This window comes from Poecilia formosa, unplaced genomic scaffold (genome assembly GCF_000485575.1).
Source record: "Poecilia formosa unplaced genomic scaffold, Poecilia_formosa-5.1.2 Scaffold69, whole genome shotgun sequence".
NCBI classification, from domain to species: domain Eukaryota; kingdom Metazoa; phylum Chordata; class Actinopteri; order Cyprinodontiformes; family Poeciliidae; genus Poecilia; species Poecilia formosa.
Window position 1 is genome coordinate 2,376,026 of NW_006800008.1, and position 27,724 is coordinate 2,403,749.

At 38.5% G+C, this 27,724-nt stretch overlaps 1 protein-coding gene across 6 annotated transcripts in view; it reads left to right on the forward strand.

The window, feature by feature from the left end:
* LOC103140261 (hyphal wall protein 1) overlaps positions 1–27,724 on the forward strand; it is a 78,172-nt gene that overhangs the window by 38,007 nt on the left and 12,441 nt on the right. For 4 of the 6 annotated variants that reach the window (XM_016673057.1, XM_016673058.1, XM_016673059.1 and 1 more), the window contains 7 exons: positions 737–1,213; positions 2,879–3,325; positions 7,537–7,695; positions 12,302–12,490; positions 14,288–14,400; positions 16,420–16,519; positions 21,868–22,065. In XM_016673057.1, coding sequence (XP_016528543.1) covers positions 737–1,213; positions 2,879–3,325; positions 7,537–7,695; positions 12,302–12,490; positions 14,288–14,400; positions 16,420–16,519; positions 21,868–22,065 — 1,683 coding nt within the window. The remainder of the gene's footprint in view (positions 1–736; positions 1,214–2,878; positions 3,326–7,536; positions 7,696–12,301; positions 12,491–14,287; positions 14,401–16,419; positions 16,520–21,867; positions 22,066–27,724) is intronic. The other 2 variants (XM_016673056.1, XM_016673055.1) reach the window with 2 other exon arrangements.

A 27,724-nucleotide genomic window follows, 5' to 3' on the forward strand; every position in this document is an offset into this window, starting at 1 on the left:
GATGGCTCCTTTTCGGTTTTTTATTTTATTTTACTTTATTTTACCAGCTTTTTGGGGAATTACAGGTAAAAATTGACACTATGAGTTATGAGTTGATACAATGCATCTCTCCTCTTGCTGTTAATCTATACTGTGTATCAAATGTGTCAAACTCAAGGCCTGGGGTCCAAATCTGGCCCGCCGTAGCTTTTTATGTGGCCCTCTAGACTCCAGTTGCATCAATAAATCCCTCCAGTTTTTCACAATTACGCAAAATCAACAAATCCTCACATTTTTTCTTATTTTTACTGCAGTTTTTTCTCAATATTGACCAAAAACGTTGGGTTTAAGTGACTGCTGCCTCAATCTTACTTGATGTCAATTTATAGTTCACCAAAAATGTAAATGAAAGGTATAAATATTCAAGCCTTGAAAAGACTGGAAGTCTGGAAATGCAACGTTTCCCTAACCCGTGTTCAGAAACGTTGCTTAAAGTTTTAATATCTGCGCTGTCTGCCGCCCTCAGTTCTGATTACTCTGGTGAATATGGAGTTGGGAAAGTGGCAGCTGCTGCAGTGGGGCGAAGTTTTCCCTGCTTTTGTTAGCAGGCCGACCCACTCAGCAGGGAAACAAAGTGTGTCCTGCCCAACTGGGGAAAAGTGTGAATGAACAAGGCTGAATATCACAACCAGTGGCTCTCTGCTTTGCTTCTTTGAACTGTTTTTATTTACATATTTTCCCTAAAATGTGTTTAAAGGTAATTCCAACTCTGGTGGAGGACAGAGCAGCGATCAAAGTGTTGATTTGATCAAGAGAAGACAATACGTTGCTGTTCTTCCTCGTCTCCAGATCCCTCCAACTCCACCTGTATCTCCATCTAGCTTTGGTCCGACTCCTCTCCAACCAGACTCGCCGCACCTCGACCCCAAAACACCAGAAAGCAACTCCAGCATTATTCCAACTCCTGAAATACATCCATCTCCTGCTCCTCCTCGTGTTCCCCCTCAGCTTGAAGAAAATGTTGTTCCTGAAAGGGAAACTGTGTTTGAGTCAGATCCACAGGAGCCAGACTGTGATTTTAGCCTGAAGCCTTCCGGATCGTCATGGTTACCATCGCCTACATCGCTCTCGTTAGAGTCTCTTTCGCATTTAAGTCGTCCATCTTCCAGTTTGTTCAGTCGGAGCACCAACCTCGCCAGTGGCAGGAGCAGCATCCTGAGCAATCGCACTGCTGGTAAACCTTCACAGGCGATCAGTATGCTAATGCTAATGCTAATTTTGGATTCTGATTTATCCATAATGGGTATTTTGAATGATAGTATCATTCTGTTTTATATAATTTAACATAAAACATGTAGTTTTATGTAGCTAATGCTAATGCTCATTTTGGGCTCAGATGAATGATAGTATCGTCATTTATTTATGTAGTTTATAAAAAAAAAACCTACATAAATAAAAGAGCTAAATGAGCATTAGCATTTTAAGTCATCCATCTTCCAGTTTGTTCAGTTGGAGTCTATCAGTATGCTAATGCTAATGCTAATTTTGGATTCTGATTTATCCATAATGGGTATTTTGAATGATAGTATCAGTCTGTTTTATATAATTTAACATAAAACATGTAGCTTTATGTAGCTAATGCTAATGCTCATTTTGGGCTCTGATGAATGATAGTATCGTCATTTATTTATGTAGTTTTAAAAAGAAAAACTACATAAATAAATGAGCTAAATGAGCATTAGCATTTTAAGTCATCCATTTTCCAGTTTGTTCAGTGGGAGTCTATCAGTATGCTAATGCTAATGCTCATTGTGGAGTCTGATACATCCATGCCTGGTCGTTTTGAGTGATAGTATCTTCATGTTTTATATAGTTTTACAAAATCTACATAAAGTTTTTGTAAATTTATGTGCAACTACATAAAACACTGGGTTTTATGTAGTTTTAAAATATGTAGTTGCATTAGCATTAGTATGCTAATGCTAATGCTGTTTTGGCATTCTGATAAGTCCATGCCAGGTTATTTTGAGTGATTAATTTACTTATAACATGGGGAAAATGTATTGATGTAAGTGAAATAATCTCCTAATTGAACAAGAACTTTTTTAAAATCAAAATTAAGGAATTATTCACTAAAACAAGCTCCTATATCTTGCTGAAATGTTACTTATAAGTTAGTTTTCTTTCATTTCAAGTGGACTAAGATATTTTGGGAACACTTTATTTGAAGGGGGGTGAATAAGACTGTCATGACACTGTCATGAACATGACATAACGCCTGTTATGAACATGAATAAGCCTTCATGAATATTTATGACTGTTGTCATAAAGTGTCATTTGGTAAATTATGACACTTTTAATACAAAGTTGACATTATTCAAAATGTCTTTGTTATGACAACTTGACATTAACCAAAAAATAATTACTGATATAAATTTGTTATAAAAGTATTACTGATTGCACTTTAAAAATGAGGTATCTTTATGTTATTAAAGGTAAAGTTTAAACAGTAATGTTTTCCTGGTTAATGTCAAGTTGTCAAAACAAAGACATTTTGAATAATGTCAACTTTGTATTAAAAGTGTCATAATTTACCGAATGACGCTTTATGACAACAGTCATAAATATTCATGAAGGCTTATTCATGTTCATGACAGGTGTTATGTCATGTTTATGACAGTGTCATGACAGTCTTATTCACCCCCCTTCAAATAAAGTGTTATCGATATTTTCACTAGAAACTAGACAAAAATAAAGTCATAATATTGTCATTATATTATGGGTTTATTTATTTTTAAAAATGTTCTTTCCATGTCCCTAATACTTTACCATTTTGTTCTTTCTCTTAATTTTGAAGTTTGAAAAACTTCTCTTAAACATTTTTCTGCTTGATTTGCAGCAGATTTTCTGGACTCCCGTCCTGAGACGAGCGTCGGTTCCTCCACATCGCATCTTCCTCCAGTGATTCAGTCACCACTGGCCTCTTCCTCTCCAACAGAACCAACCTTTAAACAACCACTGAAGAAAAGCACTTATAGATCTACATCTTCGCTCCCTGAGAAAACATCTGATGAATTTCACCAACCGCGCTCACCTAATCCTGTACCAGTTGCTAAATCTACATCGGATAAACCTCAAAGCATCAAACAGACGACAGAAGTTACAGAAAACATCGACCAGGAGACATTGAAGGAGGATGTCACCAGTTTATCTCCTGATAAAGAGCTGAATGAACTCAGGTCGGCTCCACGTTCTGGATCAGGATCAAAGCTGAGCCCGTCTCCTCCTCCATCCCGGCTGGATTCACAGCGCTGGCCTGTGCTGCCTCCCATCTCCCCAAAAAGAGGTAAAAAATGAGCTTGAACGTCAAAGCTTGAATCCATAATGAATCCTCTGTAAAAAAAAAAAAAACAAAAAAAAAAAAACACTGCTTTTCTTTTTCCGGCATGTCAGGGACAGAAAAGATGAAAAGCTGGTACCATTTGATTTTTTATTGTTGTTTAAAGGCGTGAGGCCCCAACAGTTGAAGTCAGGAGTTTCTCCTGCTCAGCTTTGGTCCCCCTGATGCTTTCTCTATTCTCTAATCCCTGAGAGGGAGACGTGTTGCCGACGGTCATAAATCCACACTGACCGCTGCACATCGCTGAGCCGAACCGCCACAATGAAATACCTCGGTGGCTTTCCTGCGGCTGCTAATTTACCGTTGCCAGTGGGGATAAAGGACCGGGCCAGTGACATCTGACTTCTCTGGGAACTTTATGAAAGAAAGCAAACAATGTGGAAATTGTGTGGGGATTTTCTCCTTTCTGTCAGAGACGTCTACTGTTTTCAACTGTAGACTGTGGCTCTGTACTGCAGGGGGGCCGCGCTGCATCGCAGCACGCTGCTCTCTTCACAGCAGACACAGAGCGAATGTCACCAGTTCATTTATTTCTCTGCAGATGGAGGCAAGTGGAGTTCAGAGAGCTCACAGCATGTGAAGCTCAAAGTTTATTTGCAGTTTAAACATCGGTTTCAACAGCTGCTGCACAAAGGATCAAATTACAGTCATCTGTTTGAAAAATCATAATTTCAACAGAGTGTTTGGGTGCAAATCATATTGCCATCTGTTTGTCCGTTTTTTATTTGTCCATCCTTTAATGTGTTACTCTTCTATGTTCATCTCAGATCCAGTAGGTTGACTTCACAACACAAACTCAGGTTCACTGTTTCTATTATAACAGAAGAGGAAATCAAGTTGGTGGTTAACATCAGTCCAGCAGCTTCTGCCTCCATACATTAAATAAAATACAATAAATAACCCTAAACAAACTACAAAGTAATAAATCCCAAGTTTCACAAGTTAGCAGTTCTGAAATTAAACATGGCTAAAATGGACAACATTAATAACAACAGTTAAAAACATACAAAACATAGCAACATTACTCATGAAACACTGTATATGATTAAGTTTGTCCAAAATATAAATTAAGATGTATTTGTAAAGAAAACACAGAGCTGATTCTAGAACATTCCACGGTTACCGACGGCAACAGATAAAAGGGGGAGGAGCTGTGGGTTCCTATGGTAACTGGTTGCTATGGTAACCAACTGCCAAGAGCAGCTTAACAGAACTTACAACTCCAACATAAATGTCTTAAGAAACAACTTGTTGACTAAGCAAAATAAATTTAAAGAATAAAAGAACGTTTCTCTGATTTTACTTCTCTTTATAGGTTTATCCATCCATCTTCCTTACACCCTTGTCCCTTAGTGGGGTTGGGAGGGTTGCTGTTGCCTATCTCCAGCTAACGTTCCAGGCGAGAGGTGGGCTACACCCTGGACAGGTTGCCAGGCAACACAGAGACAAACAACCATGCATACACACACTCACACCTAGGGGCAATTTGGCCGTTTAACCTGACAGTCATGTTTTTGGACTGTGGGAGGAAACCAGAGTACCCGGAGAAAACCCACGCATGCACAGGGAGAACATGCAAACTCCATGCAGGAAGACCGGGGCCGGGAACCGAACCCAGAACCTTCTTGCTGCAAGGCAACAGCTCTACCAACTGCGCCACTGTGCAGCCCTTATAGGTTTATGTTTGAGTAAAATGAACATTATTTTATTCTATGAACTACTGACAACGTGTGTCTGAAATTCCAAGCAAACATTTTGTATTTATTTGCAGAAAATTAGAAATGATCAAATTAATGAAAAAGATGCAGTGCTTTCAGACCTCAGATAATGCAAAGAAAACAAATTCATACTCATTTAGAAACAACAATACTATTGTTTTAACTCAGGAAGAGTTCAGGAATCAGTATTTGATGAAATAACAATGAGGTTTTCAATGGGCTCTTATTTTTTTCCAGAACTGTATGTCGTTCTTTGCATGCATATGTTTTTCCATCCAACCATCTGTCTGTCAACAAATTAGCTGCTCTTGGCCACACACTCAACTCAACGTTTACACTCACACATGAAAATGGCTGGAAACAGATGTACACTTACACAACCGTACATCTTTGAAAAACAGAATATAGCAAATTGTATTTGAACGTACAACAAAATTCTTACATTTTCCAGCAGCCATTACAACAACATTTAATTTCCCTTTGTGATCGATTGAATTGAATTGTGTGGCGCATGCAGCTTGGGGCCCAGCTTGGGCTCGGCCGGGGTTGCTAGGTAACAGCCCATTGTGACTAAGCAATCAAACAGGCTGCAAACAGATGTGCAATTATACAACTGTACATCTTTGAAAAGCAGAAGTAGATCCTCCTGCACAACCAAAAAGTAATCACGTGCTTTCTGGATGCAAAGTTGACAACAAAACACTTGTGGTTGCTAGCTAATAGTCTGTGGTTGCTAGGTAACGGGGAGTGTGTCCTGATTTGTGATGTTACATTCTGGAGGTTTTTGAAATGGCTCATTTTCCAGACAACATAAAACATCTGGGTGTTTTTTTAAGCCTTTGAACTGTTATTGAAACAGTAGAGACTCAAACTGAAGTACAAAAACATGCAAAATTTTGCTTAATAGGTCCCCTATAATAAGAAAATAAAATATTGCTTGTGGGGGTTTTTATGGGTTAGGTGTCCAAGGTAATCAGAATTTATTTTGTTTTATAGCGTCCTTGAAAAGCAACACGTCTTATGTTGAGTTTTCTCAGAAAGTCTTATCCCGACCCCAAGCTGCCCCGTTTTCAACACCAAATCCAGAGTTTGACTTTCTCCAACAATAAACCAGAGTTCTGTCCTGGCATGGCCCGGCCTCTTCTCTCAGGCCCTTTCAGCCCGGCGAATAGAGGCCTCCAGCCGCACAGAGGAGGCGTTGTCCTTCCAACCAGCCCCCTTAGCCTCCCCGAAAAACTCAGTTCAACCCTTGTCGCCTGAGACTGACAGCTCAGTTGACAACAGCAATATGCTTTGAAGTGTCAAGTCAAGTCCTTCCATTGTCTGTCTGAGTGGCGCGGCAAGTCGCTCGAGAGCAACGCCGTTCGCATACTCCACTTCCTGTTGGAGCGCGGTTCGCCTTTCTTTTTAGAAACCGTGTATATATTATCCTTTTGTCCGGAGAAAGCTGTTCTGCATATCTAATGTATGAAAAGCCCCAACAGGTCCTTTTCACTGCAACACAACGCATGCCTTGCAGTGACTGTTTCACCAACTAATCCTCCGATTTCAAAACCAGACAGGCAGAGAATAGCGTGAAATTTTTTCCTTTGAGTCAGGTGTAAAGTTATGAGGCTGATTTTCTTACACAGCCGTTACCATGGGGGTATTTTCATTCTTAAGGAAGAGTTACGCTTCTGACTTTATGGTTGTGTTAAGTAGCTGTTTTTGCCATTCATTTAGCTTTTCCTACCTCTCTCTGATTATTATTATTATTTTTATTTTTATTAAAAGTTTATCAGTTTTCTAAGAAATCTCCTTTATACAGAATACTTCAAAAAGACAAAATCAGGTATCTGATTTGAAAACCATGTATCTTTTTGTCTAGTTTTTACTGTAAATATCTCAGTACACTTGAAATGACTCAGTGATTCTGCTCTTACTCTCTCAATTTGTGCTAAATATAATTATATTTTTGTAGCAATTATGAACAAGCGCCGATGAAGGTCATAAAAGTTAATGCTTATACACATAAACTCTTACCAAGAACGTTTGGTCTAGCTTCTTGTGCAAATAACTTCGTTGCAACTTAAAGGCAACTTTTAGCAAGATATTTGAGTTTGTTTTAAGTAACCTATTTCTTGATACTGATTTTTAAAAAGTACAAGATTATTTCACTTAAAACAAAATGTTTTTTCCATGTTATAAGTGAAATATCCTGCCAGTGGAACCTGTACTTTTTCATCAATATTAAGGAATTATTTACTGTAATAAAAGGTTTTATAACTTTCTGAAAAGTTACTTGTACATTAGTTTTGCCTTCTTTCACATGAAATAAGATGTTTGCATTAGAAACTAGGTCTAACATACTTGGTAATATAACCTTCTTCATCATGTGTAGCAGAAATTGAGAGAGTAAGAGTTGAGTCACCATTCTTGTCCCACGCTGTGTGTTTGCAGGTTCCTCTGCAGTGTCAGGCTGTTCTGAGATCAGCTGCAGTCAGTCTCAGATGTTTGATGAACTGGAAGTCATCGCTCCACTTTCAGCTTCCTCTTTGTCTCTGGATCGACCATCCGACTCTTCGGACTCGCCTCGCTCACCTGGCTCACCTCTCACAGGTAACGCTCAAGGATTATGAGCTGCAACTAAGAGTTATTTTAAATCATTTTGTACCAGAATCAATCTGTCTTCCTGCAGGATTATTTCACCCTAAATGATCCTGCAAACACAGCGTGAAATAAAGTATCTGAGCCTTTATATGTTACAGTCATGTTTCTCTTATGCAGAATTTCCCTTTTCCATGAAAATTTTGACTTTCAGCAACTGGCAGATGTTCAGTATTATCGTGTTTTTGACTGCAATAACAGTTTAGAGCGCAAAATGAAAATAAATCATACCAAATTCAAATTCTAAGAGACTTTATTGATCCCAAAGGAAAGGACTGTTTTCATTATAATATGAGGGATAAAACCGCAGCTTATTTTGACGCTTGGACTGTTTTTGTTTTCTGGCAATGAAAACGTTAAAATGTGTGACAGAGAGCAGCTGTTTGGGGAATTCAGCCATTATATTTTTTTATTTATATGAATAAAGATGGCAAGAGAGGATAACATTTATGCAAGACAATTGAATAAGCTATAAACTTATTGTTTTTACTTTACTTTAAAATATGATAAATGAAAGATGTTACTCGAACTGTGGACTTAGTTCAAAATATTGGTGAACTATGAACATGAATGAATTGATTTAAACCTGGTTGAACTAGTTCTTGTTACTGTTCAAGTGGCACAAAATGTAATTCATGTAATTCACAAAACTGCAATGGAAACAGTTTTTTTTGCATCACAAGAGTCATGTGATCAACAACCAGATGCTATTACTGCTGGAAAAGACGAAGAAAACGACAGGAAGTGGTTGGAGGATGATGTTTTTAACCACTTATTACATGATCAAACTTATTAAGATATGATTTTAATTGCATTTCTTTATCAAATGTCATAAAATTGTGTTTATTTGACATTAGCGGAATATCAAAAATGTTTTTTACTGCTAGTTCTGATGGGTTTGTTGTCTTTTTATTATGTAACACAGTTTTGAAACTGAGTCGGTTCTAGTCACGCCTACATTTTCTAATCTCTTCTTTTGTAGCTGCATTTCCTGTGAAAATGTGCCCTAAAATTTGTCAGTATTACGCTAATGTCGAAAATAAAACAAAATTTTGCAGTTCCTGTGTTTCCATTAAATAAGAAACACAGTTAAAGTCACACATGAGTGAATTTGTTCACACGCCGCTCCATCATCCTCCAACTGCTTCCTGTTGTCTTCTTTGTAGTTTGTGCCAGTAGTAACATCTGGTTTTGATTATGTGACTTGTGTAATGCAAAAAAAATGATTTACATTAGTTTTTTAAAACCACTGCATCCTGGCACAAAAATATCTTACCAAAGAAACTTGTTTTTTTGTTGTTGTTTTTTTTTAAGTTGGCGTGTTCCCATTGATTATATTTATATTAGTTTTATGGTCACTGGAAAGATAGATGCCTTCACTCGATCATTTTCTATGCAGCACATCTTCTACATGAACAATTGTTTTGTGAGATAAATTAATTTTGATACAGCCACTAGCACCGAAACTTTTTTATCAAAAACAAGACCTTTTTAAAAATTGCCGCGTTTCCATTAAGCGAATTACTTTTCGAAACGATAAACTGCGTAACCATGTGGTGAGTGGAAACGCAGCGAATGTCTTCAGAGGCAGAGATGGGTTTATCTGACGTCTCACTCTGTCGGCTCGTTTTATCGGCCCAACAAAGGCGGCGCAGACGTGACGTGTGTGTGTTTCCGCCTGTGTGTGTCCTGGAGGAGCTTCTCTCAGCTGCAGAGAAAGATATCAGCCAGTGAAGACTTCCTCCACCTCCCTCAGAGCCTGCTAATCCCTGACAAGGTGTTTAACCTGACCCGAACCGCCGTACGACCCCACAGACCTTTGACCCCGGAGGATGTGGAGTGATAAGGATCTGCTCTGGGTTTTGGCCAGAAGCTCTTCTAAATGCCAGTTAATGCTCAGATTTTTGTCATGCTGATGGGAAGCGCAGCTTAAATCTGTAAAGGATGTGGTGGATTCTATACTATCAGAGCTGAAAATGTTAAAAATATTTAGTTTGGTGGGGAAAAACAGAGTTCTTCCTGCATATAAACAATTAACAGATTAACACATAAGATCTGTCAACATTTTGAATAATATGCGACTTCTGTTTTGCCATCTACATTAGTTTTATTTCTTATACTTTTTATAAGAATTGTGTTGTAGTTTCCTTTGTGTAGTTAAGTCATTTGAACCTTGTTTTATTTCTATAAACTTTGTTTTTATCAAGATAAATTACTCATTGTCCAGGGGTAACAAATGAAAAATAGTTATTTTACTAATTCTGATACGTTAAAAATAATAATTAATGTGGAATTTCCTTCCACACCAAATGAATTAGTACATTTTAATTTCAAAGGCTGTTAAAAACAAGGTGCTTTAATGTTGTGTGTTTTAGCTCTATACCTGAATAATTTTAGGTCTTTTGTAAAAACTTATGTGTAGTTTATTTAAGTTTTATTTGATTAACTAATAAAAATATTGCACATTTCTAAAATGGTAGAAAAATGACACATTATAATACTTCTAATTAAAATTTTGCATATAATTAACTCTAATTACCACTTTTGTCATGATTCCTCTAATCAAAAATAAACTAAGTCGCCTTCACTTGTGTGTAAATCTCAGTTTAGATCCAACTTTTCTGTTCAAAAACATTAGAAAGCAAAAAGTATTGCGATAAAAAAGAATCAGAAAGCAAGTTTTTTTTTTATGAACGTCTTCCTGGATAAGCTCCTCCTACTTCCACCACATGACCAATCACAACTCAGGAAGTCATCCAATGTTTTTGAAAAATAAAAACTGCAATGTCAATCTGCAAGAAGCATGTAATTCTCCAATTCTCAGAAAGTAGTGGTTGACAAATTCTCATTCCACAAATTGGACTGTTTTACATCCACACCTGGTCCAATAACGCCCTGGGCAACCACCCACAGAGCGCTCACTGGAAAAATGCCACTGAAAGTTTTGAAAGAAAACCAAAAGAAATCCTGTTTAAAGTTTGAGAGGCTGAAGATGACCTGGTGATGGAAGCATCATGCTGTGGGTATGACTTTTTTCAGCATGGACAGAAAAGCTGTTTTGATTTGATGGGAATATGGATGGAGCAAAATCCAGCTAAATCCTAAACCACCAGATGTTTGATGGAATGGTTTAAGTCAAACTACATTATTGTGTGAGAACGGCCTAGTCAAAGTCCAGCCATAATGAACCATCATTGGTTCAGGTGTGTTGAACCAAAGGAGCTGAAAATATTTGCACTCCACACATTTCAGAATTCTGAAACACGTTTTCTCCATTTTAAATAGATGTAAGTAACATACCTGGGTTGTACATTGAAAAAACTGAAGTTTGTTTCTGTTAAATTAAAAAATAAACATATCAATAAAAAGGTAGAGAAAATTCTGCCGATTTCCAAAGAAAAGTTTGTAAATGAGGAATTGTTTATATCTTTTTAGAAGTAATTTATTAAGAAAGAAGGACGAGTCTCTGTGGGTGGCAGCAGGTATACGCGTTACTCAAACTGAGGATTAGTTATTGATCAGCCAAAGTGTTGGTTAATTGTTTTCCACTCTGGAGCGTTAAAACCCGGCCTAACTGAAAGTGTGTCGCGCCTCATTGTGTTACCGTCGGCGTTATTCCTGGGATTTCCTCCCAACGACTGCAGCTCCTCTTCCTCACCTGAAGGATTACTTTACAGGTCTGACTTTCCAACTGAAAACACACAGCCAATCAACAAGTGTGTGTGTGTGTGTGTGTGTGTGTGTGTGTGTGTGAGTCCTGAGTTGGGACAAACTGAACTTTCCTCCGTTTGATGTTCTTGGAAGTTACTGGAAGGTGTGTGTGTGTGTGCGTGTGTGTGTGTGTACTTTCTGTGAAATCCCCTCAGATTGCCGCTCCACACCCAGCATGGACCTGGGATTTGCATGGGCCGGGAGCCACAGTGTCACTGATCCGCTTTTAATTGGGTGTGACGGAGAGAACTTTGGAGCCTCGGGGGGGCAGAGGGGTAGATAAAGGGGGTAGAGGGGTAAATAAGAGGGGTAGAGGGGTAGTTTATCAGTTCTGTTGGGTTTTACACCAATTTTATGATTTAGATGAAGTTATTTAGTTTTTTTCTTGATTTTTAAGGTGGGATTTTGTGGAGTATTTATGAGCAGGCAGTAGCTTACGCCTGGAAAGACCTGTCAGTTCATCCATGCATCCATTAATCCATCTGTACATCCATCCATCCATCTGTACATCCATCCATCCATCTGTACATCCATCCGTCATCCATTCATTTTTCACTCTAGCACCATTTCACCCTCCAGATTTCTCTTTAAGTGTAAAAACTTTTCCAATATGTTGAATTCAGTCGTGTAAAAATCTTTGGTAAATTTATTGACCTTCATTTGTTTTCCTGTTTATTTTTCCATCATTTTGTGTCTTTAAATTCCAGTTTCCCGTTTTCTTTTTGTGTTTTTATGTCTTTAAGTTCCAGTTTCCCGTTTTCTTTTTGTGTTTTTATGTCTTTAAGTTCCAGTTTCCCGTTTTCTTTTTGTGTTTTTAAGTTCCAGTTTCTCGTTTCCTCCCGTGTAGATTTGTCTCCGGGCCTGGCGGCACTCACTGTGGGCTGCGACTCTGGGAATCTGGGCTCCTTATCCCGGGTCCAGCTGCTGCTGCTGGACCGGCCGGTACCACACACCGACCTGGACAAGGGATTCTCCCCGGTCCAGGAATGGTCTCACCTGACGTCACCGTACGAACTCCCAGAATGCATCTCACCAGGTAAAAACTGCCAGAATATTCTGAAAAAAAACAAAACAAAAAAAAACCCAGAATTTAATTCTACAGTAAATCTGGAATCTGAGCTCAGTTAAAACATAATGTCCTCATCCCAGACTTATTCCTTTCTGACAGTTTGAAAGAGATCGTTTGATAAGCAGAAACCGTCACTGACATACCTGGAAGCCGTCAGACAGGTGTGTCTGTGTTTGTGTCTAAGAGCATTTTGAGAAAACACAACTGACCTCCAGAGAAGGGGAAAAGCGAAATGCCGCGTTCTCTTTGAGACGAGGCGACGCCTTTATGACGCAGAGCGGCCTTTTCTTTTAACGACCGATCTGCCGCTGCGAGCTTTAACTGCTCCTGTCCCGAAGGTGTGGCCGCTCAGGTTCACTGGGACACCAGCCAAATTATTACAGATCAAACTGCTGCAGTGGAACATTAACTGGGGAAGTCCGAGTCGGACAGCAGGAGGCGATTTAAACCAATCACAGCACACATAACGATGGATAAGAGGCGGAGAAGAAGAGCTCAATTATCTCATCGTCTGTCGTTTAGAGGCTGATAAAGCAGCAGGGAGGAGACAAACAGCAGAAGTCTGAAGGTTCACAAGTTTCTCTACATCAAAAATAAATCAGAGGAAATCAATTGGATATTTTCTTTCCTCAAACTCATTTTTGTTTTGGGCCAAATCAAGACTATGACTGCTCTTAAAGGGCCGGTTGTGCTCAATCTATTGATAAAACTTGTTCACTAACTGTTAAAATATCAATTAATTATTCAAATTAAATATCACTTAACATCTTTTCAGTCCCTCTAGGATTTCATGATTCCTTTTGTGATTTTCTTGCAGTAAAATTCAAAGTGTTGCTGGTAATAATTTGGAAATATTTCTGATATTTATGATTGTATAGATCAAGGATTATAATCTGACACCAGTTGAGGCTGAAGCAACTGTTTAGCACAAGTAAGGAAGTTTTTGACAATTTTTGAGAAAAATCTGCAATAAACTCCCTAATATAATAAACAGATAAAACCTGCATTGATTTGACTGATAACATAATATTTAAGCTCACTTAACATCATAAATCAGTTATTTTGAATTCAATGTGAAAAGATGTTTAATATTATCTGGACATTAATGATCATTTCATTTATAACAAGACATTTTACCATGTTATAATTTAAATAATCTGCCAAAGGAACAAGTATTTAAAAAAAAGTAAACTTTTTGCACATACATCAAAAAACAAACCAGTTTGGTGAATCACTTTCTTTTGCAGAAACCTTTTCTGTAAAATATTTAGTAGAATAAAAGAGCTGTGATAAAAACAGATGAAAAATCAACAAACTAGGTGAGTAAAATGTGTTTTTGTTACTTTGAGGCACAAGCAGGATATTGAATGGTCATTGAATTTTCTTTTCAGCCATCTATGAATATTTGCAGGGAGCCTAAATGTGTCTGAATTCCCTGGAAGCTCATTTTTCCTCTCAGGCTCCAGAACAATGTTTGCAGCTGGCATGCTTCTGCAGACAGGTGCTGCTCTGTTGCTCCTTTTTCTGCCATTATTTGCTCAGAGATTAACAGCCATAATTGGGGGTACTACACAACATTACTAATATCTGAGCACACACACTCCAGTACAAAAGACAAATGTGTGTGTGTGTGTGTGTGTGTGTGTGTGTGTGTGTGTGTGTGTGTGCGTGTGCGTGTGTGCGTGTGCGTGTGTGTGTGTGCTGCAAACACACAATCACTTCCTCTGGCTGCAGGTCCTGATGATGATGATTCTCTGGCTGCAGGTCCTGATGATGATGATTTCTCTGCGGTTTTGTCAGGTCATTCAAGGCCTCTCACAGCTGGCAGCAACTCTGAAAGGTGCGACTCTGCAGGGAAACTCCAGGAGAATAAATCGGTGAGCGACTCGGGCTCTTTAAGAGGAACTTTTCTCCTTTTTTTTCATCTCTCGCTCCAAAAGCACTCCAGGAAGTTAACTTCTTCATGAAATAACTGCACAAAATGCATGTCAGACGAGTCAGTGTTTAATTGAGGTAAACACACCGTTCTGCTTGATCACATGAATCAATTTGATGCTGAAATACTATTTAATCAGTCAAATTAAAGCAATTTTTAACTCTTTACTGATAAATTCCACCAGTCAGTCCAATTTTTCTGCAGAAATTTAAGTAAGATTAACAAATCGCCACACTTTTTTGTTCAAGTTTACAGCAAATTTTCCACCAAAATGTTAAAAAACTATTTGGTTTAGGTGATAACTCCACATGCAGGTGGCAGTATTTCTTACTTTGACTCCACTGCTGCTTCAGCCTCACATGAGATCAAGACTTTGTCCGTTATCAAAATGGCAAGTAACAAAAATCACATGTACCGTCGTACATAAGCGCAAAATATCGTAAAGTTTCTTGCTAATATTTATAAATTAGCCTCATAAATAAGTTCATTGTGAAAAGATGTTTAATGTTATTTAATTTTAAGAAGTACTTATCGAATGCAGACACAGCTATTATTAATTAACAGATTTTATCAACACATTCTGGCCAGTCATGACTATAATGTGGCTCAAAATGAAACTGAGTTTGACTCCCTGCTTCAGGAGAAGCTCCAGCAACAAGGCGGGGAGGGGTCGCTCCCCATGCTGCTGTGGAACGGGTTCAGTTTCTCCACGTGGTTTTCAATTAATCTCCTCTTTATGACAGAGGAGAGAGAGTCTGAACGAGGCTGTAAACACCCAACATGACGGCACAAGGAAGGATTCATGCATTCATAAATCACCTGCAAACTGCAAACGATCCACAGGAATCGGCTCAACGCTCTGAATCAACCTGCTGCCCAAGTGGGAAACAGCACTTTTATAAATTATCGCCATGAAAAAAGCCTTTTCACACTGAGGTAGCTTCAGCCAAGTGCTTTGAAAAACACTTCCTTAAAGTTACGACTAAGAAATGCAGGTCTTTTTTAAAATTATTTTTAAAGTCGGTGTTCAGTCTGTTTAATAAACTCCAACTGAGGAGTTTATTAAACATTGCAGATAAAGTACATTTCCACCAAAACACTTTTTCTAGTAAAAATAGCAAACTTTTTGAGTTTCAAAAGCCAAAAATGTGCTAAACGCACTTTGAATTGCCTTGTTGCTGAAAATGTGCTATATAAATAAAATTACCTTACCTTACCTAAAAAAATACTCAAATTTTGAGATTATTCTTGGAAATTTTCTAGAAAAAAAAACAAGTGCATGTCTGAGTCTGAAAAGTAAAAATTTTCTAGAAAAAATTCAGAAATTTTAGATTATTCTCAGGAATTTTGTAGTTTTAAAAAGTTACCAGTTTGCTAGAAAAAACATAAAATTTTGAGATTAAATGAAGGAAATTTCTATAAATAATTTCTGAGTTTGAAAAATCGAAATTTTTCACCTTTTGAAATTCAGACATGTCCTTTTTTTAAAATTTTGAGAGTAATCTCAAAATTTATTCTAGAAAATATTTCACTTTTCAAACTCAGACATTTGTTTGTTTTTTTTCTACAATATTTAAATTTTTGCTCTATTTACTCCTTTTACTAACATTTTCAGTGCTCATAATAAACGGCCCTTTATTTCCCTTTATGTTTATTTATTAACACTCGTTCCAATGTTGCTCTGGCTGCCATGTCTGTTTTGTCTCGTTCCTGCTCTGGTTATTCAGGCAATACTCCATAAAATGTCTATTTTTGCTATTTAAGAAAGGAATTTGATTATTTATTTAACTCTTTTAACGTATTTCTAATGTTATATATAAGGCTGTAGATTGTGCCATTTTTGTCTGATCAATCATCAAATCATCTTTTTGAAACAGAAATCCCAGCTCAAACCCTGAACGCGCTGCAGAAACGTTTTCCCGGCCTGAACTTGTTGAACATTTCCTCTGTTTTTGGTCAGAACTGGTCTGATGGAGGTTCTGCGTCTCCGTCTTCCTGGATCGTCGACCCGAGTCCGTCGCTGGAAATGCTCCGGTCCTCTGGTTCCTCCCTCCTCTCCAGTAGGTTTCCCGTTTGCTTCAGCCTTAAAACGCGTTCATCACCGTGTCGCCTCAGTGCTGCGGCTGCAGAGCTTAACAACAATACTTAATCAATGCGAAAAGCCATCTTCGCCATTAGCGTTTGATCCGATAAAAGCCCGGTGGGTCCCTGTCAGCCCGGAGCCATTGTCCCCTCGCTGCCAGCGCTGTGTTTGGTGTTCTCTTGCCTCCGGTACACTTAAGCCTGCTAATCCTTGCAAGGGCCAGCTGGCCTGTTGAGTTGGCTGTAGATTCATGAGCGATGGGTCCGAAGCGGCTTTTAAAATATGAACCCTGGAAATCTTTATCTGACCGTTTCCACGTCCTGCTTGTCTTGACTCTAATGATGCATAGCTTGCTGTATTTCTGCGTCCATCAGGCTTCAGATGGATGTGTTGGTGTCTGTCTGCAGCTGAGCTGCAGTGATGCAGAAATGCTGCTTAGATGTTTCTTTACGAAGCCAAGGTCGAATTTATTACTAAAATAATAAAAATATATTAGATTTAGAGATGCATGGGTCCAAATATTGTGACAGAGACAGATCTATGCAGTCTAATTCTATGCTTTTTGCTGTATTATTTATTTTACATTATATTTTTTATTGCAGTTTCTGAACCATTTGAAAGAAGGTTTGTTTCACCAGTTTCTTAAACTATATAAACCTGAAAAAAGAGACTAAAGGAGCTTCTGAGCGTTGACCTTTTAGAGGTCAAAGGCATGGTCACCCTCTGGAGGAGGAGGGGTCACCATCAGGGCATGGAGAGGTCAATGTGGAGGTCATGCTGCTGCTAAACGACCCCCAGACTTGTCTTTGTATGGAAAGGTGAGGTTTGTAATGCAGAGAGTCAAAAATGCTTAATTACTACTGGATTTTAGTCTAACAAATTTAGCTGGACAATAAATGTTTTCACACCTGATAGTCCAATAGATTCAGTTTGATTTAGGACCAAAACTGCAACGTTTGTTACGTTTTCATCGGATTGGTTCTCTTTCTCACTGCATTGTGAACCAAACTAATTGAAAAACTTTTTCCCCTCCTCACCTGTGGAGGCGCTGTGCCAGGAACCACTGAAATAAACAACACAGAAACCTCAGAACAAAACATGAACGCAGATTCCTTCATTACAAAATGTGAACAGAAATGGAGTAACGTCAGATTTTAGCGGTTGTAGGATTTCTCTTTTGTCTTCGGCAAAAGATAAGGAGATATTTCTCATTTCTTGAATTTGTTTTGGTTTTATTTACCCAGGATGCCTTGCACTTTAGTCCACTTCCTGCTTTTTGAGCAGTATCTGATTGCATTGGCATTTGAGCCGCACCAAACCGAGGTTTGTAGTTGAGCCAGAGTTCATTTTTTTAGTTTGATTGTACATTCAAATCAAACCTTTAGAAAAACAAACTGCGGTTTGATTGAAGAGGACCAAACATGGTGGATGTGAATCAAACCTGAAGTTTTTTCCACCCTTTATTTTCCTTCACCTGCACTTTAAGAGCCAAAAAATGTGTCAAATTTCACTTTCTTCCACACTTTCCAGACTCTTGATGAAAAACTCAAAGGTTTTTTTGAGAAAACTTCTTCTTTCTTGTTTGTCGTTAGCATGAGTCGCCCATTTCTTCTGATCGATTGAGTTTCTCCCACCAGAACCGCTTTGCTCATCAGCCATTCATAGCTGGATTAATCCCTCCCCTCATATTTGTAACACTGTTGTTAGCCCTCAGTCACTCGGTTTAGCATTCAGCTGCGTAGCTAAGGTGTTAGCGTCTGAATGAACGTAGCGATAATCTGAAATGACCCTGCTAAAAGACAGAGATGATTCTTGCAGAGATTAGCCATGTAGCGAGCAAAGATCGTTTCCCCGAGCGGACCACACACTGACAGCGTGTCTCTATTGTCTCCAGTTCACCGCTGCTTCGGATTCGCAGGCTATTGTCTCAGAAATCCTCCAACATTTCCCCAAAAACCCCCAGACTCGAGGCCTTTGATTGGCACTTGTCAGGGCTGATAGAGAGGGTGGTATGTTGGAGAAAGGCGTCAATGAAGAAGGCCTGAAAGGAAAATCCGCTACCCATGAATAATAACTTGCAGGATTTTGTCTTTTACTCCTCCTTCCTCCTGTTCTGCCATTAAAGCCGATTGTCTCGCTGATGCTCATCCTTTTCTCAAACACGCAAAGAAAACGATACAAGTCCAGCCGCTTTGCCGCTGCCTGGTGTGCTGGATGTTAAAGGGTGTGGGTGTTTTTGGGTTTTTTTGTCCCTGATGGCCTTTCTGAGATCAGCGAGGGGATTTGACTCGGCCACTTGCAGCCAAATCCAGATATCTGCTGTGCTCAGATGCTGTGGTTGGTATGGCAACCTGCTTGCTGTGGTTTTAGATGAGCTCTTGTTTCCAGCTTGACCCGACGGCAATCACTGCTGTGCATTCATGGATTAGGCCGTGTTGGAGGTTTGGATATAGGAGGGCTTTGAAAGAACGGTTTCAAGTCCTGAATAATTTCAGTCAGAGCTGAAATCAGCGGTAAACATCGACCTGCTTCATTTGAATATCCTTCAGATCCTCGCTCTGAGAAACTGATGCTGCTTTTGTTTTACTCATTTTTAACAGACATTGAATAAAACAAAGTTTTGATTGCATAATCTCACACAAATCATTATGTAATGAAAATGGTTTTTTTTTAAAAAAAAACAATACTCCTTTTCCTAACGTACAAAGGAGTATTAAGACCGTACTGAGAAAAAATAAAAAAAAATATAATGAGAATAAAATCATAATACAAGAACAAATTTAAGTTAAAGTTGAAATATTTCAAGAAGTCCTAATTTGACTTAATTCTTGTAATATTATGACAAGAGTATTCTTGTAAAAATAATAATTCTAAAATATTTTTATAATAATTTTTATTAAAAAAAATGTTAATAAAAAATTCTTTATTTTTCATTCTAATATATCTCAATGATATCCCACTGAAATTAGAATCCCCTCATCGTTAAAAAGTCTTCAATTAATGTATCTAAAATTAAGGCCTTAAAATGTCTTAAATTCATTAGAAAATATGCAACTTTGCCTTAAATATGTTGATCACAGGTCTTAAATTTTGTCGTGGCAGTACTATTTAATCTCGTAACTTCTTTTTTTTTATATTTATTTATGATTTTTTTTGTAGTTTGGCACATCAGGCTCACCAAAAAAAGTCAGCCCAATAAAAGTTGTCAGTTTGAAACATCAGGTATCCTAAACAGAAATAAGAACAAACAACAAAACAAAACAGAAATTAAAAAAAACAGTCTGTAATTGTTTTCAGGGACTTAAAGTATTTCATAAAAGGCTTCCATACTTGTCAAAACTTGTAAATTTGCTGTAGTTTATTTTCCTCATGGGACTTTTCAGTCAGGCTACCGCTAACTAGCTGCTAATAAGCTATTGCTAACTTTTTTGCTAACTGTGAATTATCACCAGTTGTCTTTGCCTCTGGCTCATTTCTCTTGCCATTATGTATGACAAATATGCCAAAGGTTGGCACTACTATATAAAATACTTTCTTTTTCAATTTTCTGTCATGATACAGGTCTTAAATTTCATTCATAATGGTCTTTAAAAGGTCTTAAAACCCTGAGGTTTTAAATCTTGAAGTAAGATTTGGAAGCATATCATAAATAAACAAACAAAATCAGATAAAAATGTGCAAGTGAGCTATTAGCTTTTAGCATTGTTGCAGAGAATGAAAATTATCAGAAAGAAATGCTTGAAAAATATCAGTCTTTGTGTAACGACTCTACCTAAAAGACAAGTTTCACTTTTTTTGACTTTCAAAAGTTCAAATCTATTGAGATGCACCTGTACATAACAGTCCTAAGGAAAGTTTTGGGTTTTTGAAAATGAATATCCTCACATGTCATTCATCATGATGTCAGAAAGACATTTTTTGTTGCATGGGAGAAGGAATGATGAATTTTACTTTGTGAAGATGAATAAATTCTCCTTCCTGCCGTCCGTTCTGGTGTCACCGGCGCTGCGGCAGGACATGGAGGCGTGTGATTGTGTGCAGCCTGGTGGAAGACGTCCTGTCAAATGAGACATGGCTCCATCAATCTACGCCGCTGACCTTTCCACGTTCACCGGCGGGATAAATGAATTCCCTCCACCATGTTCAGAACGCCCAATGAATCCAAACCATTGCTGCTTCTCGACTGGCCATACTAATGAATGAATGCATCACTTTTAGTATTACCACACATGCGCGTGTGCAAGAAACAGTTTGCAAAGAAAAAACTTATAGAAGCGTCTGTAGAAGACAATGCAACCCTTCTTTAGTCTCGAGTCTACATTGATGGAGCTCTTTGTCTCCACACTTCTGCACCGAGAAGTGTATTCTGTGGAGGTTGAATTGGGAGATAATGGGACTCTTAATTGGCTGGGCTTTTACAAAATGGATGGCTGTTTAAGTTTCAAGGGCAGCGCTTGGTCTGTAGTGTGGCTCTGAAAGGACTGAATGGAAATGTAACTCCTGCATCTGAGAGAACAACGAGATGAGAAAAGAAATGGGCTCCAGTGGCTTCTTACATGCAGATGATTATGAATACAAATGTGTTTTTCTTGCTCCGGACTTTGCTCATTGTTGGTTTTAATTTAAAAAATAGCGACCTTAAATAGGTTTCAGATACGGTCCTGCATTCCTTAGGATTTTAGTAACAAAATGTTAGTTTAAAGATCACCTGTTATTCTTACTTGAAGAGGTTTCTGGGTTATAGTAAAAATTGTATTAAATTTTTAGTGCAAAATCAAAATCATAGTCTGCTCAATTCTACCTGAGCTGTTTTAGGGTGTCTTGTCTCTTTAAATCCAAATAAGCTGCTGCAGGCCACGCCCCCCAACTCCACATTTACACCCATATGTGAAAATGGCTGCAAATGGATGTAAAATTATACATCTGTACATCTTTGAAAAACAGAAGTGGAGCCTCCTGCACAACCAGCAAAAATGCAGCAAGTCAACAACAAAACGTGTCTTTTCCAGCAGCCATTGTACAGCACATAGAGCAGTAAAGACAGTTGACCAAATGTGCTGGAGCTCTGCTTTGGTTGCTGGGTAACAGCAAAGTGGTTGTTTTTGAAGTGGCTTATTTTCCAGACACCAAAAAACCAGTGTGTTTTTTTTTTTTCTAGATTTTGAGCTGTTTTTAGAGGCAGTTGATACACAAATGGAAGCACAAAAACAAAATTTAAATTTTGTTACCATTCAGGACTGGCTTGAATAGGAAGATTATATAACTTTTTTAATTTAATTTTTGAAGTGAACAGTTTCACATTGGAGGTTTAACGTTCCCACTCAGATGAGAAGAACTCGGCCGAGGACGGACCGCACCATCCAGAAAGGAGCAGCCATGTTCTGATGGACGGAGAGCGAGTTGAGGAGCGGGACGAGGCGATGGAGGAGAGGAAAACCAAGGCGCTGAGCTTGCTCTCCAAGCTGCAGGACAACGCCCCACAGCGGAGCAAAACCAGCAGGAGCCGCTCCAACTTTGAGGACTGTGAGTTTATCCTGACACTTTCAGCATTTCTAATTTAAACACAGTTTGGTAGAAACTAGCTACATTTACTCAACTACATTTATTTGAGTAACTTTATAACTTGATTAAAAATATGTTGAAGCAGTGTTACTTTACTTGGTTACTCTGTGGACCTCTGAATTTAAATAATAAAGCAGAGACCGATTTAATGAAACAGATGATTAAATGCTGAACTAAAACTAGGAATGACCTGAAATCTGAATTTTTTCAACATAAAAAACAACTACAATAAGGAAATGAACAAATTCCAGAATAAATCCTTCCTTCCTTATTATTTTCCCTTTCATTTGTAATAAAGTGCCATTATTACATTTAGCAGCGCATATATAAGATTGACTGACAGCGCAAAGACCCTCCTCCTGGCTCTGATTGGTTGCTTTTGACAGCAAACCAATCAGGGAGGAGAATATTACTCTTAATGTCAAAACATGGTGACAGTTTTAATAAACACAGATAAAAGATATTTTTGTAAAATTTCCATACTCTAAAATGACAAAAATACATATTTATATGAAGGCTTTTTTTCTACTTTAACGAGATTTACACTTAATTAGTTAAATTGTGGTATATTTCTAAAGCTTAAGATTACACAATCAGTGGTTTATTTTTGCCTCTGAGTCTCTTTGTTTGTCCTCATGCGTTGTTTGTGGGTTCATTAAAATGCTTCTGCCTTTCAGTCCACCGTCTGCCACCGGTCCAGACTCTTGTGGCCCCTCATTAGGCTCTGAAAGGGACTAACGGGTTTTAATTGGTCTTGTTTCATCCAACACTGACTGCTTGCCCGTGGATTCCCAAAATTCTCAGCTCCCCCCGCGCACACACACGCCAGCAGCTTCCTGTACTCGGCCACCCAGTGACCCGGCGGGTCAGCGGCGGTTAGCGGGAGCCGCCATGTGGCTCGTGTCTGAAGTCAACAGTCACTGATGAAGAGAAGAAGAAGACAGTCTGGACACAAAGAGCAGATTCAGTCAGTTGGTCATTAAGCTGCTGGAGGAACGGCAGCGGAACGACCAACATCCAACCATTAAATCATCATCCAACCAACCATTAAACCATCATCCAGCCATTAAACCATCATCCAACCATTAAACCATCATCCAACCATTAAGCCATCATCCTACCATTCAACCATCATCCAAACATTAAACCATCATTCAATCATTAAACCATCATCCAGCCAACCATCCAACCATTAAACCATCATCCAGCCATTAAACCATCATCCAACCATTAAACCATCATCCAACCATTAAGCCATCATCCAGCCATTAAGCCATCATCCTACCATTCAACCATCATCCAGCCATTAAACCATCATCCAGCCATTAAACCATCATCCAACCATTAAACCATCATCCAACCATTAAGCCATCATCCTACCATTCAACCGTCATCCAACCATTAAACCATCATCCAGCCAACCATCCATCCATCATCCAACCATTAAACCATCATCCAACCATCCAACCATCATCCATCCATCCATCCATCAACTCACCCACCCTGTTTTTGCCTAGCAACAACCTGTTGAGTAATTTGCGCTGCAGCAGTTTCAGGCTTCACCACCATACCTCATAGCTGCTTAAAAATAAAAAAAACAATGCTGCATTGTTTGGCAGTATTTCAGATATCTAAAACAAAAAACTAATCAATAATTATCAATATCAACTGATATGAAACACTTATATCATCCAGCCCTAAAAGTAGCGATAGTTCATAGTAAAAATACTTATGTAAACCCAAAACGTACAAAAAAAATACTCCTAAAAGTATATTTTTTCCAAAAAGTTACTTTAGTAAACATAACTAGCAGCTCTGTATGGGACACCTGTCGGCGTTGGCTCGACTCCACTTTGTCTCCACCCACCATCAGCAGTGTATATCAGGGCTAACTTGTTTCCAAGCACTGAAACACAATAATAAACATCAAACGACAAAACCCAGTCGACTAAGAAGAGATGAGAGGAGGTTGTAGTAATGGGACCTCCTTCTGAAAACACACACACTCCTCTCAGTGAGTGTGTTCAGGTACACTGCCTTTATGCAACTCCTGTTTGCTCAGCCTTTGCTCTGCAATTATGTGTTTACCATTGGTCCCGAATAACTGGGCAAACAAACAGCTCGCCTATTGATGAGCGGCAGCGTGGAATATGGCCGCCGCATTCAGAGAGAGAGAGGGAGCGCGGAGTAAATCTGTCAAAGGCTCCATTATGTGGTGTCCAAACAGAGAGCGCCCTCCACAATGGCCTTATTAATGTGACAATGTCAAGGAGCGGCGGAGCAATAATAGCAGATGATTTTTCTTTATGAGGTTATCTCTGGAAATCTGCTCTCGCATTAAAGCAGATGATTTGGCCTACGGGAGTCGTATCGGCGACGATCTGAGCTGATTGGTCTAAAGTGTGTCCGTGTGTGTGCGGAAAGCGTGGGCTGCGGTTTGTGGTGAGCTGGATGGCATGCAGCCAGAGACAGGAGTGTGGCTGCTACGTGTGTCTTTGTTTGTTTTCCTAGCAGAGCCTGAACCCCCCTCAACACACACACACACACACACTTTGTGTTGTTGGAGAAAGTGCAGGGGCGGGGTTGGAGAGTTGTGTGTTTGTTTCAGGAAAACAGTGCGTGCGGGAGAATGTTATCGCCTTTCATATTGTGCCGACTCATTAAAGAAGTTCTGCTCTGATCGGATTTCTGCGACTAAAAACAGCTGCTCTACGTCTGTTGTACTTCATCAGATCGTTCCTCAAAGATCAACATTAAAAAATAAAGCGTTATTTATATTTCGAGGCTCAGGATTCTAATGTAAAGCTGCAGTACACTGCAAAAACACAAACTCTTACCAAGTATTTTGGTTTAGTTTTTAGTGCAATTATTTTGTACACTTGAAATAAGACAAGCTAACTTAAAAGCTACTTTTCAGCAAAAATATAGAGGCTTGTTTTAAGTAAATAATTCCTTAACATTGATGAAAAATTACTAGTTCTACTGGCAAATTAATTAACTTACAACATGGGAAAAGTGGCTTGTTATAAGTTAAATAATCTGCCAATGGAACTAGAACTTTTTCGTCAATATTAAGTAATTTACCCAAAACAAGTCTTTCTATCTTGCTATAAAAATTACTTGTAATAAGATTTGTCTTATTTCAAGTTTGCTAAGATATTTGCACTAGAAATGAGACCAAAAATACTTGGTAAGATTTTGTGTTTTTGCAGTGTATGTATCTTTTATCCAAAAAAGTGTTTTTTACATTATCATGGTATAAACCAGATAATCCGTGAAAAAATCAAGTTCCTTTTCCTTCTCCCAGTTCTCCCAGTTCTAAGTGCAGAAACAACCAATCAGAGCCAGGAGGAGGGGTTTAGCGCTGTCAATCACTCTCCGCTAATGTTAAAAAAAAACACAATTTTGTAATTACTGTGTTTCCCTTAAATAAGAAACAGCATTAAAATTACATGTGAATAAGTTTAACACTATAAGTCATTAAAAACCATTCTGTGACATCATCCTCTCACCACTTCCTGTCTTCTTCTTCTTCATCTTTTCCAGCAGTAGTAATGTCTGATTGTTGATCCTGTGACTCAGGATGCTAATAAAGTGTTTCCATTGGAGATTTGCAAAATACACTAATTTCAATATAGACAAAAAACAACTTCATAGTAGCACAAAAACTCCCACTAAGCAAATTTATTTACGTAACGTTATGATCAACGGAAATGCAGCTGTGACTGGACGGTGAACAGCTCTTTAGTTCTGGTCAAAACATAATTTTTGAGAATTAGTCAATTTTCCTGAGAAATTTGTAAAAAAAATTATCTAATTGAACTAAACTTGATTTAAATAAAGCAAATGTTGGACCACTATAAGTGAATCTATATCACTTTAATTATCAGAGTAAATTACCTTTTCTATGTTGTTCTGAATTTACTGAGCAGCACTTATAGTTTAGAGATGACATTTTGTTTTACATTTAAGAGCAAATCTGATTTTTTGTTGTTTTTTAAGAAATGTAAATTCCTAATTACTGAGAAAATTGAAATAATAGAGTAACTCAGTCTACTTTAATGTAAACTTAAAGATGCAGGATTGATATTTTGCGTCCTCCTTTCTGACTTTATTCACTGTTTATAAGATCTGCACTTCACATCCTACACTATTGCAAACAGATCTGCATCGTAACACCTGTTGATTTGCAGGATAATCACATCAATAATAATACATAAAACATCCCATAAATCCATTTTTTGTAGCTTTTATACTCCTTGAACAGTTTAGACGTTGTGTGTAAATGTATTTTGTTGCCGTTAATCACATGTTGCTGTGGAAGTGGGCCATGCGATCCATCGTTCTTCGGCTCTATAAAAGGGGGTCACCTCCTCCCTGCCGCTCAAAGCGACCTTTGTGTTGAATTATGGGACACTATAGACAGTGTGTTGACATTCAAAAGTCTGGGATTAGGCGGGAAAGAGAGCAACAAACAAATTTAAAAAACGTTAAACACAAAGGAGCTTCTGTGTGGGTAATTAAAAATAAACTCTCTTTACTTTAAAAATAACAAATCAATTTAACTAGAAAGTGCAGATTTACAGTAAATGTCTCATGTTCACCCGTGGAGATTTTATTATTGAGCAATTAAATTCAAGTAAACACAAGATGACGGAAAAGTTTATAAATCTAATGTTGAACCAGATGTTTTCATCATTAATATAAAGGAAATGGCAGCAAATTATTATTTAATTCATTTTATTTTTGCCTGTGTTTGCTGCTACTTATCTCCTTTCTAATTTTCTGAGTCTGGCCTTAACCGAATAGATTTTTTTTAACACTAATAGAGTGTAAAAATATTTGGACATTTTCCAGTTGTTGGTCGAAACCCGGCATGAATTGCCCTGCGTGTCAGAAATGAAAATATGAATCATAATCAGAAGAACGGCCTTGTCAAACGAGCAGCTCGGTGCTTTTCTTCATGTGCAGCTGCAGGTCTGAAAACGAGGTCCAAGCGCGTGGTAAATGAGTCGTGACCCGCAGGCTGCTTGCAGAAGGATGCAGGAGTGAACAAACAGGAACAAAACATAAAAACAAACGCCTAGTGAAAGCATGAGCCTCCCTGCTCATCATCATCATCATAGCCCTATTCTTCCTCTCTCAATTGCAACTGAATCGCCTCGGTCTCATTACAGATTACAGCCTGAGCGGAGTGACTCTCCCCTTTCTCTCGCCTTTCTCCACACAGCCCCTCTCTTGATTAACATTTTCTGCTAGGCTTCACACCAAAGGCCCAACCTGTGTCCTTTAAAGGCAGGGTGAAAAAAAAGCCATCAAGCGCTGGAGTGGAATCAGATAAGGCTATCAGGCGGGAGGCTTTGCTGCCTCGGCTTTGTCCTGCTCCTCCACCCGCCCTCGCTTCCTCCACCAGTCTCTCACTCCACTGCGTCTTTTGTTCGGCTGATTCCCTGACGGAGCGCTGCACTCGGCCTGGGACCACCTCCAGCAACCAGCGTTGGCGTTCAGGGTCTCACACAGCTGCACACATCAACGTTATTTAATAAAACTGAGCAAAAAGTTGCCAAAAAACTGAGCAATCAGCAGAAATTGCCCCTGCAATAACACATCAAATACAATT